Raw genomic sequence first — 19356 nt, forward strand, 5'->3', positions numbered from 1 at the left:
GAGAAAGGAAAAGGAGAGAAGGAAGGACCCTCACAGTTGCCCATTCCCACCCACCCTCCCAACACCATTCTCTAGTCAACCTTTTATTTTTAATCAACAAAAATAATTTAAATCCAACCCACTACAAACATGACAGGGACATAAAACGGGCTAAACTTTAAGATCCTGATAGCTTTGTTGCCCCTCAAATGAGCACTGGCAACAGAGATTGAAGTATCTGGGCATAATGCAATAGAACAGGAAAGTGAAGACGGTCCGGTGGTTTGAATGTGCTTGGCCCAGGGAAGGTCCAGGTAAGGGCACTATTTGGAGGTGTGGTCTTGTTGGAGGAAGTGTGTTACTGTGGGTATGGGCTTTAGGATTCTTGTCCTAGCTGGATGGAAGCCACGCTTCTCCCAGCAGCCTTCAGATGAAGATGTAGAATTCTCAGCTTCTCCTGCACCATGCTGGCCTGGATGCTGCCATATTCCCACCTTGATGATAATGGATTGAACCTCTGAACCTGTAAGCCAATCCCAATTAAATGGTCCTTTGTAAGAGTTGTCTTGGTCATGGTGTCTGTTCACAGCAGTAAAACCCTGACTAAGACAGACAGATCTCTGCCTATCAGGACACCTTGACAACCCCAGCAATAAATGGTCTAAGCTCATGCTGGCCTTTGTGTCTGAATTTAGCCACAGTTCAGCTAACACATCTTGAAGCTTCATAAAGCTTGTGGGTAGCTCAACTAATGATTAAAGGATTCTTTGCTAAGAATGTTATCTGGGAGGTTTTAGGGAGCATCCTTCTCGTGTTCTCTATTAGCATTTCTTATTTTTGCACCCTATTCCCGAATACGTTAGGTTGTTTGGCATGCATTTTAGCAGTGAAAAGGTCAGTTTGTGTCTGGGCATGTGATCGCCCGTAAGAAAATAGAGAACTCACGGCAGAGCCGCTTTTGTTGGATGACTTACTTGTGTATCCGTAATATTACCATTCAAGTATTAGGGTTGCAGCTTTTGAATCGCACTGTCAAAAATGATAAATTGTGAAGTGTTTCTGTCTTAAAAGGTAAATGCTCACAGAAAAAGAAGCTTTTAACAAATTCCCCAAGGAAAACAACTCAGTTAGCATAGGAGAGGAGGGATGCTGAAGGAGGAGACCCATTCTGCCCACAACCATTTCACTGTCTTCTCTGGAGATCATTATTCCATGCATTCAGATTGTTAATTTTTCTGAAAGAAGGGTCAGAAATTTCAGAGTCAAAATGGGCTTCCCTGACTGTTTTAGCATGTCTCTGCATTCTGCAGCTGCAAATGAGGTCCTGATACGTGGGGCTTGCCCTGTTTACATATCTCCTTAATGCTAAGGCAGGACTCGAGGCTAGACCTAAATCAAATCTCCAGAAACTGTATTATGTCCAAATATCCAATGTAATTTATTGCCAGCGTGTAAAATTATAAAACACCATAACACAGAGATTTATATATACTATTGTACTTTTTTTTCATTAAGAGATACTTAAAGACCTATTACCATATCCTGTAACTCTACCACTCAAAAAGTAACCTGTATATTTGGCACTTAGGTTTATGGGTTTGATTTTGTTTGTTTAGATGCAGAAAAATAAACCCTGGGCCTCACAAATGCTAAGGAAATACTCTCTGCCCTTGAGCCATGCCCCCAGACCAAGCTGTAAAGAATTGTAACGTGAGTTAGAGCAGATCAGTATGTGCCTGAGATAAGGACTTGGAAAGAGGCTCAGCAGACACAGTGACTGTCACTGATACATGAGAACTAAAGTTTGAAACCTCAGAACTCAGCATGGCAGAGCCGGGGTTCCTACTTATACCAGCTAGAATCAGTGAGCTGCAGATTTAGCAGGAGATGCTGACTAATAAAGTGGAGAGTGAGCAAGGAAGACCATGACATCAAGCTTGGGCCTCTACACATGAACACATACATATACACCCACATACGTGTGTTACTACATGCATACACACACACACAGACACATTTTAAAAAAGACATGCAGCAAGAAAACAAAAATCTAATCAGCATAATGGGTACATACCAAGGTTACACTGGGAAAGAAAAAGAGAAAACTCCAAGTCTGTGCTAGGAACAGAAACACAGATATGTTCCAGCTAGTAAATATGGGGAGTGCTAGTACCGGAAGGTTATTTTTTTTTCCTGTGCAGAAAATCAAATCCAAGACTTTCCACGTGCTAGGCAAGCACTCTACCACTGTGCCTAGCTCACACCATTTCTAATCAACATAAAAAAGAGTGAACTTTCCAAGGATCAACAACAGATGCTGAAGAGCTGGGGAAGTTTTTGGCAGGAAGCATATTTGCATAGCTGACACTATCTGCATATATGCTACCTGCATAGCCTACACTACCTGCATAGCCTACACTACCTCCCCAGATTGCTCCTATACTGCAAGAGAACAAGTCAGGGGTAATAACTACAGAACAACCAGGTAACACCTTGACTGGGCGATCCAAATTAACATCAGTAAGGGGCAGAGAGACATCATGCAGCTGTCAAGAACACGTCCTGAGGACACATCCCCACTTCTCAATTTGGAACAGAAATGTGCACATCAGAGTCTGGCTATGGGAAAACAGCAGACAAGCCCTATATAAAAAATTGTCTATAATTGTTTTTCAACAGTGTTGATGTCAGCAAAGACAAAGCAAGGGTGTGGGGGTGCACCAGATCAAAGGATAGCAAGGAGATGGGTGCTTGGGTATGCACAGGACCACAGGCTGGGTGCTGTGCTGTGGAGGGGCAGGTATTAGAAAGGACATGGTTGAGTCTACTGGTAAAACTGAACCAGATGGCTAAACAGACACTGGGCTTTATCAATGAGAAAATTATTCAGGTTGATAATTGCCAAAGCACAGGGGTGTGATGGACACACATCTCACTCTCAAGTCACTCAAGAACTGTGTAGTACGTTTTCACATAAATATATGGACACACCACACACACACACACATACATACACATGTATACACAAAACAAAAGATAAGCAAGTTGGGCAAGGTGCTAGTTAATGGGACCTAAATAAGAAACAGACTGGAGCCATCTGTTTTTCTTAACCTGCAGCTTTACCACAGCCTTCGATTTTTTATTAAGATTTTTGTTGTTTGTTTGTATTTTTTAAAGGCTAGAAACATTTTCACTTCTTGGGGGATGGGAGACACGGAACCAAATAGAAATATTCCACATTTGGGGGTGGCCAGGAAGGAACCGGCACACAGAGAGCCAGGTATGACCATTGCCCAATCCGTGGTTAGCTTGAAGCAGCAAAACTGACCACAGTGAGACAATGGCCAGGGCAACTCTGACCACACACAAGACACTCACCAAGCTGGCTGTGAGCGAGGGAGCCGACTGGCCGAGGGCCTGGCTGCGCATGCGCACGAGGTTAGACGTCTCCGCTGAGGTAGGCCAGGCCTGTCCTGCTACCGGGTTTGGAAGGAGGTACCTCCCTGTTCAAAGTAGAAAAGAAGATAGAATCAGTGAGAGGCGGTGCACCGGTGTAGTTCTGCAGACACAGTGGGCAATTCCAAGCCATCTTTCTTCCACATTCCTTCTGCCATGCTCAGTAGCTATGCTGACTAGTAGCGACCAGAGAAAAATGTTTTAATTAAGTCAGGAGACACCATGGTGGGTTCTGCCCCTGACTTCCCGCTGAAACCCAAGGAAATCACTTTATCTGTTGGGCATGGGGGGTTCATTATGTTACGGTGAACTAGCTTTCTTTTTTTTTCTGCCTATTCCACAAAAATGTTTTAAGAATACATATAAATACATGAGGTGTTCTGGGCATCAACACAAATAAATGGGGTGTGTTTGTGATGCTATTTGAAGCCAATCTAATATGGAAAGCAATCTAGAAATGAGCTACAAAGTGGACATCATAATGAACAAAAGAGGAGGTGGCATTCTCTCAAGGTGAAATGAACTGCTCTCCCTTTCCCTAGCTCTTCTCTGTGACGTGCAGAGAGCTGTCCAACCCTGTCCATCAAGTACGTGATGGCATCCATTTGTACAAATCAGGACATTAGGGTCAGTTTAGGCTCACTGTGTAATTTCTGTCAACCTTGAACTCATACACACACACAAACAAATACACATGTACACTCATACGCACATACTCACATACACAGCCACACACATACATACATACACACATATTCACACACTTGCATGCATGTACATATACACACTCACACACATTCACATACACATATACACATGCACACATACACATTCATATTCACACACATACATACATGCACACATGCACACATACACACTCACACACACACACACACACACATCACACACACACATGCTTTTAGAAGTCAATCACCTGACAGATCCACACTGCAGTTTTCTCTGAACACAAACTAGGCTGCTAAAAAACACAAGGGAGTTTGGTTTCTTTACTTTGGTAAAGTTGGAATGCCTACCACTATTAACATAGCAACGATGCTTAATGAACATTGTCTGATTTTATCTGCTTTGCCTTAGCCCTAGAACAGTGACTTGACTCTCATTTATTGCGTAGTGCAAAGGAGAGTGGGCATTTCCTTGCCTGAAACAGGAACAATAAGAAGACGGACTCTCCTGTGTGGAGACTCCATCAGAATCTGCAGTGGCTACAGCTGCTCACCCTGTATCAGAAGGGACACCTGCTCCCTCCCTCAAGCAGGCACCTAACAGCCATGTCTGACTAGTTAATAACAACTGAGACATATTACGTAGTTTAACGCATGATGCATGCAGATCATGGGCACCACAGAAGCTAGGCATTATGGGCATTACCCATCAACCATCAGGATAAAAGATCTAATGCTTTAAAAAAAAAAGTGCTTTCAGAATTTTACATTTTAATTACAGAAGGAAAAATGGTTTCTTACTTTCCAAAAGTGATCATTTACTCGTTGCATAGTGTAAGCACAAAAGCCATGGATGAAGTGGAGTTACTGTCCTGACCTTAGTCTGCATCTAAGGATACTGAAGAAAGGAATTTAGTCACCCTCCCTTGGCACTGGCTTCTCTGGCTCTAAAATGGACCCACTACAATCTACCGTGTAGAGTTGAACTAAGTAGTATAATAGGAAAAGGTGGTTTTCAGTTAGGTCATTCTTTTCATTCAAAAGTAGAAAATGTACATATGTAGAAATGAAATCACTGGATTGCAGCAGAGAAAATCCCCCTGGACATACACATGTCTTTCCTTCACACTTTCTATAAAATACATTTTCTTGAAAAGTCAGCATCACACTGATGTTTGTCAGTTACTCCTCGTCAGCTCCACACAACAGAGTAGGGCATTTTACTGAGTGTGAGAGCACAGGTACAGGCTGGCCACAGCATGTGCCATAGTCAGAGGACATCTACGGTGGAGTCATTCTCTCCTCCCATCTTTATGTAGGCTCTGGGTCTTGAAACTAGGCTTCCGCAGAAAGCACTTTATCCACGGAGCCACTCTGCTGGCTCCGGAACATGACTTTCCCAACTATCAACTGTAAGATGAAGGCTGCCAATGTCAACCAGCACGTAATTAATTACCTCTGTGGGTCTGATTGGTTTTGTGGAGGGATGTTACATTTACATTCGGAAGTGTGGAATGGGAATTGTTTTTGCTTGCCTTATCTTGAAACATGAACTAAAGCTGGACTAAGCCACACTTCCAGACAGACCTACCCCTGTGGGTCCCAAAGCAGAAGTCAGTGAGAAAGCGCAGGAAAGTCACAGGCTGTACTTAGGGAAACAGCATTCAAACACTATGAAAACATGGTTTCTCTATAACATGGACATAACTCTGTCTGAAGGCTCTAGCTTTTAGAATACCATCTAACCGAGTAATCTAAATGCTAGGCTTGCAGGGTGGGAGGTGATGAATCACTTCCCATACCTTATGTCATCACTTCCTTTATGTTTGGAGAGAGGAGTTATCTAAGCCAAGGGGTACTAGACAGCAAGGCTAATGTGATGGAGGGAATCCTTACTGCCCCCCAACCTTGCCAATATGCTTTAAAAAAATCTAAGAATACACCTTAGAATAAACTTAATTGTTAACAACAGAAAGATATTATAGTTCATTTATATAAAAAATATCTACAGATTAGTTTTTCTTTTTCCTTTAGCAGAAAGAAATTATTAAATCGTGTTGCTAAGATCCCCAGATACAGGAAACAGGCCTATTCATTTGCATACCCACCGTTCCTGGAAAAAAAGACAGCCCTTGATACAAATTCAGTAATTGCTGGTTGGCTGAATGCAACTATACTCTATATAATATATATCATGTACTATGTACTATATACTCTACAGAAACTGTACTATCTAAGCAACATCTGAGCTGGTCTAAACAGGAAGAATACCAGTGAGCAATTCATTCTCCTAAACTTTACCTATAAAAGTGGTGTAACAACCAGTCCAAGGCTTTGGTGCACACCAGGTTTTGCAGCATCCTCAGAGCCCTGTGAGTAGAAACTCTCATCTCCTCTATTGATACAGATTAAGTTCTCTAGAGAGGCAAGGGCTCACAGCTAAGCAAGCAAGCTGCTAAAACCACTGTCTGGCCCCTAAGCCCCAATTCTTAGGTGAAAATATATGTTATTTATCAAGAAGCGATGAATTTTATTTGTAAGAAAGTATAAGTGTGGGTGTATGTGTGTGCCCAGTTCTTACTATTTGTGTGTCAGAGGAGTTGTTCAGCCTCACTGTCACAGAGCCTGGCTCTCCTCCACCACTATAGTGATAAAATACTCTATGTTTGCTGTGCTCTTAACCGGGTTACTTAAGGCAGAAGGTATAATACTGAGTAATGTTAAAATAAGTTAACATTTCTCCATGGAAATAGCAAAATCAGAATTCTCTCTGGTGGAGGGAATGGGAGCGAGTGGGGAAGAAGGAGGAACACGCTAGGCCTACCTTTTCATATCTTATCGCCAGTGCTAAGGATCAGACCAAGGTCTCCTGGATTCCAGATAAATGTTCTGTCATTAAGTTCTACCTCAGGTCCCTATATTTTATTATTTTAAAATTATCTGCAGGGGGTGTGGCAGGATGGCTCAGTAGGTAACAGCTCTTGCTTTGGAAACCCGACAACCTAAGTTTGGTCCCAGAACCTACATAAAGGTAGGAGAAGGGAACTTACTCCCCAGTTATCCTCTGACCTCTACACGTGCGCTGTGGCATGTGAGCATACACACATGCAACAATAATAAAAAAAACTTTCACAGTTTGAAGAAGAATATAGAGTTTGGAATTCATCTCGCAGACCGTAAGTTTTGCTAGTTCAACTCAGAAGTCTAAATAAAGAAGTAAGCATTGACTTGTGGCTGCATACATTTCCATTTTACATGAACCTGGAAAGTGCACCAAACGTGAAGCTTAGGTTACATACAGGTGGCTGGCGGGTGTATGGGGCTGCAGTGAATAGTTCTCTGTTTCTACATGTAACACCTTATAATTTTGCTTTGGATGTTTTGTCAAAAATGTGTTCCATATTCTTTTTTGTTTGTTTGTTTGTTTTTTTGGTTTTTCGAGACAGGGTTTCTCTGTATAGTCCTGGCTGTCCTGGAACTCACTTTGTAGACCAGGCTGGCCTTGAACTCAGAAATCCGCCTGCCTCTGCCTCCCAAGTGCCAGTCCAATATTCTAACCCAGCGAACTAACCCCAAGCGCTTCCTCCCAGCCCTCCAAATGACAGTTGCTAAGTGACTGATGATAACACGAGGGTGGAAGAGTAGATGAGGAAGTCTAGAGTCAGGAAGAGAGCTGATGGGCAATCGGAGAGAAAGGGGAACCAGGAGCAGCCTCTGTACCATAGCGAACAGCTCCTGGCTAATCCTTCATATGGGATGCTGGATCTGATCTCAGATCACTGGACTGAGGGAAAGCAGGACTCTGCACAGAACCCAGAAACAGCAGAAGGAATGCACAGAAGGAACCAAAGCCAAGGGGGCCCTTTGTTCACTCGGGCTGCCCTTCCTTTTGAAAATCTGCTTTTTGTTAAAGCTCTTGGGACACTTAAATAAGGAGAGGCAGTGAGTCCTGAGTGCTACCTTGCTTTTTTTGCTGACATTACTATTAAAGTTAATTCCATATCTTATTAACCGCTCTCATACATAGATTCTACCTCATTAGAAAGAACAAAGGTATGCCTTCAGTTCCTTTGCCACCTCAACAGAGCTTAACCCAGCAGATGACACTTAGATTTAATAACCAACCAGCCACTGTCCTTGCAAGTATCCTCGGCTCTCTTTACACCTAACAGGATGTAGAGGATGCTGGCAGCTGAGGTAAGTGATAACTACTCTAGCTGTGGGTAGCTTTAAGGTCAGATGTTGAGTCTCATGACTGAATGCCAAAGCTGACTCTTTTACTCATGTCACAACCTTCTCCAGGCCCCGGGCTCCTCATTTGTAAAGAGGAAGACAAACAGGGCTGATGCAAATCCGAATCAGAAAATATGCTATAGAGTTCAACACTCAATCAAATCGGCTTCAAATGTAAGGACTGTAAGGGAGGTTATAATAAGCAAAAAAATACATGTTAAGATACTAGGAAAATTAATTAGTAACTGCACAGACATGTACACGATGAGATGTATATATATATATATATATATATATATATATATATCATGTAATAGGTTGGATCCCAGATGTCATTATTCTTGCATGGGTCTTATCCTAAAGAATCACACAAATGCTACAAATTAATACAACACATGGGATACATCCTTTCTGCCTGGACCCCCATTAGCGTTAATAGGAGAAAGAGAACAGCAGATGGGTCTAAGGCGATCGTTAGAAGGCACTAGCACAGCGCCATAGCTGGTAGCGATCACATCAAACTTCATATAAATCTACTTTCTGATGACTACCAAGGGCTTCTAAAAAGTGTGTTGCTGTTACATTCATGCATCATTTGCTGCCTACGGTTTAAGAAAATTAGCATCTGTCAACAGCATTGTTCAGCTGCACAGGGTGGAAATTAATGGATAATACCATTTCTAATGTGTTGTATGAGAGGTGAGCTTGCTTAGCAATCTGGCTGCTCATTTTAATACCAAATGGAGCTTGTTGTCACAACTGGAACCTTGGTTAGCACCACGCTCTTTGAAAACATGTTTCTAAAACCCCACCAGGTTCATTAAAACTCTCCTTAAATATCCTCTACTAACCGAACCAGAAATGTGGTGGTACAAAACATAAGTCTATATCAAAGCTGAAATCAGTTGCCCAGATTGATGCCAGAAATTATCAAGTCTGCATTTGGACTACTGGCAGTGGATACTGTGGCTGTACTGGCCATAGGGACACTACTTAACAGAGAGAGTAGGGACCCTGCCTTCATCCATAGCTACACAATAACATAAATATTAGTGAGCATAGATGCAGACCCTGTCCTGGTGCTACCTAAGTGCATATTGGCCTCTCTTGGAATATGCTTTCCTTTGTTACGACCCTAAATTCCATGACAAGGTAAAGCCAGCAACTTTATGGATGTGCTGCGCTCTCAAATGCTTTCAAACCACCCCACAGGTGGAACTGTCCCTCCGAAACAGGAAAACAGCAAGTCGGCAATAATTTCCAGCAGAATGGCCATATAAAGAATTAAATATAGCCTCTAGAGAGCCCCTTTATCATTGGGGAATCATGGCCTCTAGAGATCTCCTTTATCATCGGGGAATCATGGCACCTGACTAGGTTTGAAAGCTCCCATTAAAAATGTTCCATATCACCTGAAGGGCCTCGTAGATTTAGCCATCAGTCTACAGTCTTACCTTTGGGGTTATTTCTTTTAGATTATAACCAGGATATCAAAGGAAAAGGAAGACTGAATGACTACATTTTAAAATACTGCTTCAGTCTGGCTTCTGGTACTGAGCTATACTTGAGAGTGTTGAAAAAGAAGTCTTTCTCTCTCTCTCTCTCTCTCTCTCTCTCTCTCTAAGGCAGCAACCAAGAAGCTAGCTAGTTATGGCCAATGCCTTGCTCTTTCTTGGTGGATTTTGAGGACACAGGAGAATCTTATTAGGGGTGTAAAAAGAATGGATGAACCATTCCAGAGGTTAGGGGATAAGAACGGACCATGAAGGCTGGAATGGTATTGGCCATGTGCAGACAAATGGGACCATGTATTTTTGGGGGGCAGGGGGTTCTCAGCCAGTTCTCCTAGTATTAAAGGAGTAGCCAGATGCTAAGCAAGCTCACCTCTCATACTACACACTGGAAATGGTATTACAGAATATAGGTTTATATGTTTTTGGATCCCAGCCTGTTTGTAAGTCCCTTTAGCATTCCCTGAAGCTCCACAGTAGTCCCCTGAAACCTCACACTCACCACCACTCTGGAAAAGGCCACAGTCCCACCATTCCACCCTTCACACTGCCTAGTAAAATTCCCATCTACGAAGGATGTGAAAGCGAGGCTGCAAACATGTGCGTATCCATCTTCCAAGCAGCACTAACACTGTGAGCTAAGAGAAGCCACACATCCACTGATGAGTAAAGTTTATCAATGCAATGCAATGTTAGCCTATAAGTGGAATGAAATTCTGATACTTGCTATAACACTGATGAACCATAAAGACATCATGCTAAATTAAATAAGCTAGTCACACAACACTAGAAGTTATAGGATTCCCTTCCATAAAGTACCCGGAATAGTCAATTCACAGAGACAGTACAACCATGGCTTCTGGGTTTAGGGGAAGAGAGAGAAGCCCTCACATAATGCATGTAGACTTTCTGTGTGGGATGGTAAAATTGTTCCAGAGATGGATGGTGACTGTGGTTTTATGACAAAAATGTATTTAATGTGACTAAATCAAGCTCTTAAAAATGTTTAAAACGTTAAAGTATCTTGGGTATCTTTCACTACCTATTCAAAAATAAAAACCAATCTCCTCTGCTTAAATTCCTGTTTTCTTTCAGGAAAAAACTCAATGAGATACTTGGGCTTTATCAAAGCAGATAGCTACACCATCCACATCAACTCCCCCTATTGCAAATTATATTTAATAACCCATACCCTTCCCATCCCAAACAGGGAAAGTGAACTTTTCAAGCACTCTCCAAACTCCAGACATGACGAAAGGTTAAGGCCCACGCTAAGTCGCTGGCGGGATCTGGACAGAATCGATGACTCAGCAGCCGCTGCCTGGGTGTCCCCCATCATCACACAGAGATCCTTCCTCCACGCCCCATTGCTTGCTCCTAAACATTTGCTCCCTTGTCATCATGACCCTCATCCCCACAGCAATTACCACCTCCCTTATTCATCTTCACTACTGCTACAACAACACGCCAACATGGCTCTCTCCATCTTCCCTCTCGCATGGGTGACTGCCTTCCAATTTCTTGTCCAAGTTGCAAAGGAACAGCTAGAAGGCATCAACAATTCTGCTAACTCTTTCTTCTTCTTAATGGCATAAATAAATACAGCTTGGGAAACCACCAGACGGGTGACCACTGTGCTAAATTCCATTGATTTCTACACTGACTACTTCCTGATCCTTTTAAAATATTGTGTGTTTTTTGACACGAGAGAAGTCCAGAGCTCAGCCTTGATGCTCGGTCTATGATATCACTGTTCACTCACCGGCAATCTCCAGCTGACACAGAAATGGAAAGCTGAATACAAACGTGCACACATAGCTTTTGGATGGTGTTATCATAGCTGATATGGGCCTACTAGGTCTTGGGCACTGGGGTCCTCTCTACATTTGCCATGTGACTCAGATTCACCAAAAACACGGCCATCTAGTTTCTACAGTACCATTGGCAGCATTCCTTATTTAACATAGAATAGCTATTAGGCAGCACTAATAAATACCTGATAACCTAATCAAGAACAAGGCTTTGAAAGACGCTCACAGCACAGGAAGCTGCCATCAGCATTCTTTGGAAGTTAACAATTTCAAACACCTCCATAGACTGGGTGGATGACAAAAGTCTCGGAGAGTGATTGAAGCCCGGGACCATGCTGGCAGAGCGCTAGGAACTATGGGAAATGGCAGAACTCATACACCTACAGCATGGAATTGAAAGCCTTTGGACAAACCACGAGGCTATAGAGGTCTCTGCAGCTGCCACTGCCACTGTCAATCACAGCTTTTGTTCTAAGTCAAACCTAACTTTTCGTACAGGTACTGTGTGGTAAGGCAGTTCAAAGATGCAGCCGTTCTGCACACCAAATCTAATACAGCCAGCCTGTTACTCACACCATTTTATCATGACAGGGCAAAAATGCCAACACATAGTACATTTTAAAAGAGAACACCTCCAAATGGTACTTACAGAGAAATTCATTTGACCTTTTGCTTGTTTTCCCTTAACTTATTCTTGAAGCAGAGTTTCTTACCATCTACCATGACTACCTCTCAACCTGCCTCTAATAAGTATAGATATCAGGAGCAAATCGGTTAATGCATGGGGCAGAGCATGGTAAGCTATGTTCTTACAATTCAACTCTACCACTGCCTTTGTCTGTAGTAACACTCAGCAAATTCTTCCACTATGCAAAATCACCCAGCTGCGGCCTCCGACTTCCCACTGTGCCTAGATCACCAAGGAAGTCTCCCCTTGGGTGGTGCCCGCGTGGATTTAAAATTCTTATTTAAAAAATAAATAAATATTTGTTTGCCCTGAGCTCCATTTGCACAGATCAAAGGCAAAGTAGCGACTGGAAATAGATTTTTTTTTTTAAGGCAGCACTAAATAGAGCCCTGTTTAATGAGGACACTGTAACAAGCCACAGACACCTGGAGATGGTGTGATCAAGGGCATGGAGGAGGTGCGTGGTGGCACTGTGACAGTGGCAGCTAAGAGACACCGGGCAGAGGTCAGAGTTAACCTGCGCGATCTGGCCTACCTCCACTCGGGTATTGAAATATAATTCAGTGGAATGAATTGCTAGACATGTCTAAGCCCCCTGGGAAATGACAGATATTGATGAATGCTGCTGGCAAGATATATGGAAGGAAAAGTCAAATAAATAGAACAATTTTTTTTTTCTCAGAGTCATTTTGTGGATATGTGGAACAGCTGTTAAGGCGCTTGTCAGCCCACTTCTTCCTTCTGTCTCCCTCTGCATATTTGCCTCCTTCTCCCTGGTCTGAAATCTCCCTGAGGACCAGTACCTGCCCCCCTCAAGATGATCACTAAATGTCACCTCTTCCACACCCACTGGGTGTGTTCTCAGCCCAGTGCCTGGCATCCCCACCATGACTTCCTTCCATCGGAGTGTAGTCACTGGCTTTGCCAGAACCAGGGACCAATGTCTAACTCAGGAAGTGGATTCCAGTTCCACACTGCTTGGCCCCAGGAACGTGCTTCACATACTCCACTCAAAACCCCTGGCCCTACGGTAGCTGTTTGACCTTGTCCAGGCTCTTTGACTTTAAAGCTTCAATTGCCTGCAAAAAAAAAAAAAAAATGTTCTACAAACTGGAGATGGTAATTTCACAAGGTGAACTAACTGGGGATTTAAATAAATAAACTCTGATTGTGCCAGGCAAAGCCAAGGCCCACAATAAACAATAACCTGGCATCCCTTATGCTCTCCTTCCTAAATCTCTTCCCTGTAAGGATCCTGCTCGTGCCAAGTCCAGGATGGAAAAAGCCCTTCCCAGAGTTGGGCACCTTGGGAACACTGATTCTCATTCCAATAGCCAGGTAGGCTCGGCATTACAGGTAGGCAAGCAGCCAGGCACTGGCTTGCATTCTGCCTCAACATTCACTAGCTAGGGAGGCCTGGGTGAACAGCTTTCCCCCCCTGAACGTGATTTCCCTCACATCTAGTAATGATAGGATTGGGCAACATATTGAAAGTACATAATACTTGCTGAACACACAGACTGTAGTCCAGGTCCCCTCTAGACACATCACCCTTTAGGGTATCGTTGGAAAAGCAGCTATACTTTTAAACCAGAGATACTTCTCAGTCTTCCTCCATCATGCCATGTTCTCCAGGTGCGTGCACAAGTTGTTGAGTGATACAGATTTCCGGGTACCATACGCTCTGCCGCCTTGAGAATCCCACGCCCTCTGAGGCTGCTGCTCACATCACACTCAGCACAGCACCGCAGCCCATACCCAGAATGCACTGCACTTCTGCAGAGCAGCACTTACACCTCCTCTCTGTCTCATTTGGGTTTCTCTACAGGATACTTCAACCGTTGTTGTCTTCCATACAGTTCCACATAGTCTAGAATAGTGGAATTTGATTCCCTTCTTTGTTTCATGGCAACAACAGTCACCATCACCACCACCACCACCACCCTCAGGGGCCTTAAACTTTATATGGAAGCTGTCTTGCTGCTTCTCTGGCTTTGATTTTCATCTTTTAAGAAGCATGTGTAAGAGTCCACCACCTCCACAATATAGTGCAGATTTCAGAGGGAGCTGCCCTACCCTCGATAGACAAGAAAATGACTCGTGCTGACTATCTCGCTTTTCAAAGAAGTTATGAAGCCTACTCAATAACATCCCCCTCTCTCTGTGACCAGATGCTTTGATTGATGTTGCTGAATGTCACCCATGGGCCAGTGACGCTAAACAATGCTGACAGTTGTCCTACATCTGAACAGTTATAGAAGTCAAGGAGAAATTGGGGACCAGGAGCCTTGCAAGATAAAGGAATGGAACAAGATCGGCCTTAGAGGGGACAAAATAAATGCCACAATCCCAAATATGCAGACATTTCCAGCTGGGCCCAAATTCCTTCTCAAGCTTCCTACTTATTCAAGGAAATCTCTATCCACAGCCCCTTTCACATAGCGTGTGTTACTATGTGTGCTTTCTTAGAATCACTAACAATTCCCGGGTGGGCCTACTCTAAACAGATCTCAAGTTCTTCCCCCACAATAATGATGCCTATATGTAAAATCCCTTAAGGGTGTAATTTTTTTTTTACTTTTTTTATTTTTTGCCTTAAGAAATGTTTGTTAATGTTGAGTAATGGATTAAAAGCAAGAAATCCAGAACAAGTTTTATATGGTTTGTTTTGTATGATTATAGAGCAAACGTTGCTTCCAAATAACATACAGGTCTCCTCTCTTGCCTTAATGACAAACACTTCAAGGTCCCTATGTCTGGTTTGAGAGGTCTCAGTCAGAACTGTAGAAACTGTTCTCCAAAGTTAGTAATTGCCAAATCCATCTGATTTACAAAACAACAAGCTCTATGGAGACATTGTTATCCTAGCTGCAAGCTTATGCTGTGAATTAAATCTTCACAAATACCCATGTGCTTTATACAGTACATCATGGGAGTGCCCTTATATTTAAGGAAGAAAGCTCAAAGCCCAGATTAGCATCACGATTGCCTCAGCTCTGTCTGACAATGAATGGCAGGTATGGGGCAGCCTTTCCATTTCTGGTCTATTAGCCACTGACGACTTCTGAAATCTCCCACAACAAGAAGTAACTGTGAACTCTGAGGTCACTGCTTTGTATTTTACAATAACAATATCACCAGGCTCCTTAACATGCCTTAGAGAGAGAGGGGGGATTCAGCCATGTGTATGGGGAAATCAGTAGGCTGAGATAGGGAAGGTTACCAATTGGCTATTCCAATCAGCCTCCAAAAGGTCATCTCTCGAGCTTCAACACCTGATCATTTTCTGCTAGCCATTCCTTTAAGTGCATTTATTCTTCAGCTATTTGAATCCCCAGAGAACACTGTGGGTGTTGGATGGCATCGTAATAAGGGATATGCACACTAACTTTCACACACTGACAAGTGTATCACACATCAGATCTGTCTGGAGTCTGTCATCTACAAAGACAGTCCTGATTCCAGTGTAATAAAGTAGTTGGTGGGGATGTATTAATGTCTATGTATCATGTCTCTCGCCCATTGTCATTCCAGGCTTAAAAAGACCTATGAGGCAACATGTCTGATGAGGCCTAAATATAGAATCATTCTAATGTTTCAAGAAAGGGTGGCCACATGTAAATAAAGGAAGCCAAAAGAAATCTGAATTCAAATACACATCTACATGTATTCCCTAAATACTGCATTGAATGTACATATACTAAAACAACAGTTCTTTACTTAAAGAGGAAACAGGGTACACTGTAGGCTACTTAGCAACTCTGCTACTGAGCACTTAGTACTTGCAATGTGTGGGATTTGCTTTGAGGATACAAGAAAAAGTTCTCAAGGAATCTATCAACAAGTGAAAGGAGTAACAGGTGTACAAGCAATGAAATGCAGAAGCAATTTGTCCATGGAGAGGGGGGAGGGGGAGGCGATCCAGGTAGATGGGCACCTGGGGAGCGAGGAAAAGGTGGCCAAAGCAACAAAAGCAACGAGAGGGCTTGGAATGGACCTTGTTTTGTTTGGTTAGCGTGGCTCAGATCAAACCTCAAACCCAGGGTCACACACATGGTCAGCAAGACGACACTGACCACTGAGCCACACAGCTCCAGCCCTGGAATGGAATGAGGATCCAGAAAAAGATAAGTTAATTTCCCTTTCATGCCACTCTGAGTACACACATAACTTATTGCTTTCTTTTTAAAAAAATGTTATTTCCATGTACCCATATAGTCAAAGACTAGCAGAAGAGACCAGAAATCAACCAAGCAAGCCCTCATGCATTAATAGTCCTAGAAACCAGAGCACAGAGAGAGCCATGGTGGGCTACCTAGCTCTGATTATTTAATAAGAAGGTTTAAATGTATTAGACTGGGCTAAACTTTTTTCCTTAATCTGACTTCAGGGAGATGTTTTAGACACTTTAATAAAGAGGTTTCCATCCTTTAGAGTATCTTAGAGAAAAAATGGAGGCACCCTTCCCTTAAAGAATAGTAGATTAAAGCCGAGTGTTCAATAAAGTGTTTGTATCCATGCAGGGCACACAACACTGCCCATGCATGCAGCTTGTCATTTACACATGGCCCTCCTTAGCAGGCGGGTGAGCTGCCTGAGACAACATGGAATCCTTCTTGAAGCTGAATGTGGTACAGTACTGAGATTTACACTGGTCACGGTTTCTTACTCAGAACCTAAAACTGGGTAAATTATAAAAAATAAAAAAAAATTAAAAAACTCTTTCTCATAATTTCAGAGCTAGGACGTTCACAAAGCAGAAGCTGGTGTATAGCCTGATAGCAACCTGCTTCTTATGGCTCCCCGGCACAAGGCAGATCAACTAACACCCCACTTAGAAGGTTCCCTTGTAAGACAAGAGTCCCTTGTAAGACAAGAGTCCCTTGTAAGACAAGAGTCCCTAATCATCCCAAAGACCCACCTCCTGCTGCTATGACATGGGCAACTCTGGAATTTTGGGTGGAAATAGTCAAACTAAGCAGGACCTTCCCCCAGTTCCTATCAGGAAGAAAATGGGTAATTAAATGTTATTGTTCTCTCTGTGTCTCTGTCTGTGTATCTGTCTCTCTCTCTGTCTCTGTCTGTCTCTGTCTCTCTCTGTGTGTCTCTCTGTCTGTCTCTGTCTCTCTCTTCCTGCCTCCCTCCCTCCCTTCCTTCCTCCCTCTGAAGAGCTCCCTGTGAGAAATGACTCCAAAGCAAGGAGGAGCCTTCCCCCACCGCCTTCTCTTCAGACTCAGGTCTGAGACAGGTACCCGAGATAGAACCATCAGAGAACAGAGAGATCATCTGTCTAGGCAGACACAAGAAAATAAATTTAGCCCCAGCAATATGCATTGATTAAGTACCTACATGACAACCAAACACGACAGTGACAGATGTAGACCACCACTACCACCAGCCTCATTAATGCATCGCAAACACTAATTTTTATAAATCTTTAACCTTCCCCACTGGTGGTATTTGCATTTCCTTCCCTGCTCTTTCTCCTACAGAGCTGACTAAAACTCAGTGTCATTTCCATGAAGTCAAAATAACTTGGACACCCCCAGGGGCTCTGACTGGCTGATGGAAACAAGCTTTAAGAGGGAGATAGATGGCCTAGCAAGCTCAATGTCAGGACAAGGGACGGGGCTCCTACTGGCATGTTCCACTGGAGGAGATGGCAAGGGTTTTCGAAAAGCCACAGGAGGGGGGTGGGGATGTGCTGTGAAGGAGGGGGCGAGAGGGAGAGCTCTACAGAGTGGGAATAAACAGAGGAACCCTGCTCTCAGCAAAGGGTTTCCACACTCTCTCAGCGTGGGAGATGAGATGACTTACTTCTTAAGCACAAAGGGAGCTTGAGAAAAAAGGGCCACAGTGGTTTCCCCTCACAAGTCCCTCGCTGAAGCATAAACCCCAGTGGGACACTCTTAAGTAGTGGGACCTTAAGAAGTAAGCGTACTTAAGGCTGTTGGACATCACAGAATCCAACGCTCTCCAGACTGGGATATTTAGCTTGTGAAGAAGGTTTTACAAAATACATTTTTACATTGGTTAGTTCTGTGTGTTTGTGCACACATATGTACGTGGACAAATGTGACACAAAATACATGTGGAGGTCATGGAGGTAGACTCCCTTCTTCTTCGACTATGTGGGATACAGGGATGGAATTTGGAAGGGTCGGGCTTTAGTGGCAAAGGCCTTTACCTGCTCAGCCATCTCACCAGCCCCAGGTGTCACCCTCTTATCCACACTATTGTCAATTTAACCTTCCTCCTCCCCACATGTTACACTATAAACTCAAAAGGAGTTCTACAGCATCCGTGATTGCGAATAGAATGGCACTGCCGGCTTTTCAAAAGCTAAAAAGACAGACAGAAGCCAGGGTCGTTTCCTTTGGTAAGTGAAGGAGTTCCAAAGGCCAGCTGAGCCAGTTGAATGGAATTTTTCAACTCTATACCTGATGAAGCTTGTAGGATTTAATAGTCCTGGGTACTGATTCAGATGCAGTTTTACATAAAAAGCCTGACTTCTGTCTGTCTCTTGCTATCAGGGAAATAAGTGCATGTGGTTCTTCAAGCCCTCATCAAGTCCTCCATCTTCTCATCCCATCAGGCCTGCCTTCTCACCCCCTGCATCACTGGCCCACCATGTCAGAAACAGATTCGAACTTCCATAAGAACTGTGTTACCTGTTTGGGAACGTGGTGCAGCCACTTGGCAGCTCAGGGCTGGGAAGTACTTGGGCTGGGAAGTGGGGTGTGGTGTGGGGTTTGGGCAGCCGAGTTAAGAGAAGCAATGACTCCTCAATAGGCCATCTGCAAAGGCGATGGGTGGCCAGCAGAAGTCTCTGTGATAGCACCACTGGGAGGCAGCATCTGCCGGTAGAACCAGCTGACAGCTGTGTGTCCCATTAAGTCTAGGTCTCAGGAGATCTTTACCCTGACAAGGAAAAACTACAGACACTTCCACAAATGCATCAAAACATTTACCCTAGATGGTAAATGCCTGGATAG

The 19356-nt window shown here is 43.4% G+C and overlaps 1 protein-coding gene across 4 annotated transcripts in view; it reads right to left on the minus strand.

The window, feature by feature from the left end:
* The window catches only part of Mast4 (microtubule associated serine/threonine kinase family member 4), a 593644-nt gene that overhangs the window by 396410 nt on the left and 177878 nt on the right, over positions 1-19356 (minus strand). For all 4 annotated transcript variants that reach the window (XM_021180018.1, XM_029468312.1, XM_029468311.1 and 1 more), the window contains exon 3: positions 3358-3482. In XM_021180018.1, the coding sequence (XP_021035677.1) occupies positions 3358-3482 (125 nt within the window). The remainder of the gene's footprint in view (positions 1-3357; positions 3483-19356) is intronic.

Source organism: Mus caroli, chromosome 13 (assembly GCF_900094665.2).
Source record: "Mus caroli chromosome 13, CAROLI_EIJ_v1.1, whole genome shotgun sequence".
NCBI lineage: Eukaryota > Metazoa > Chordata > Mammalia > Rodentia > Muridae > Mus > Mus caroli.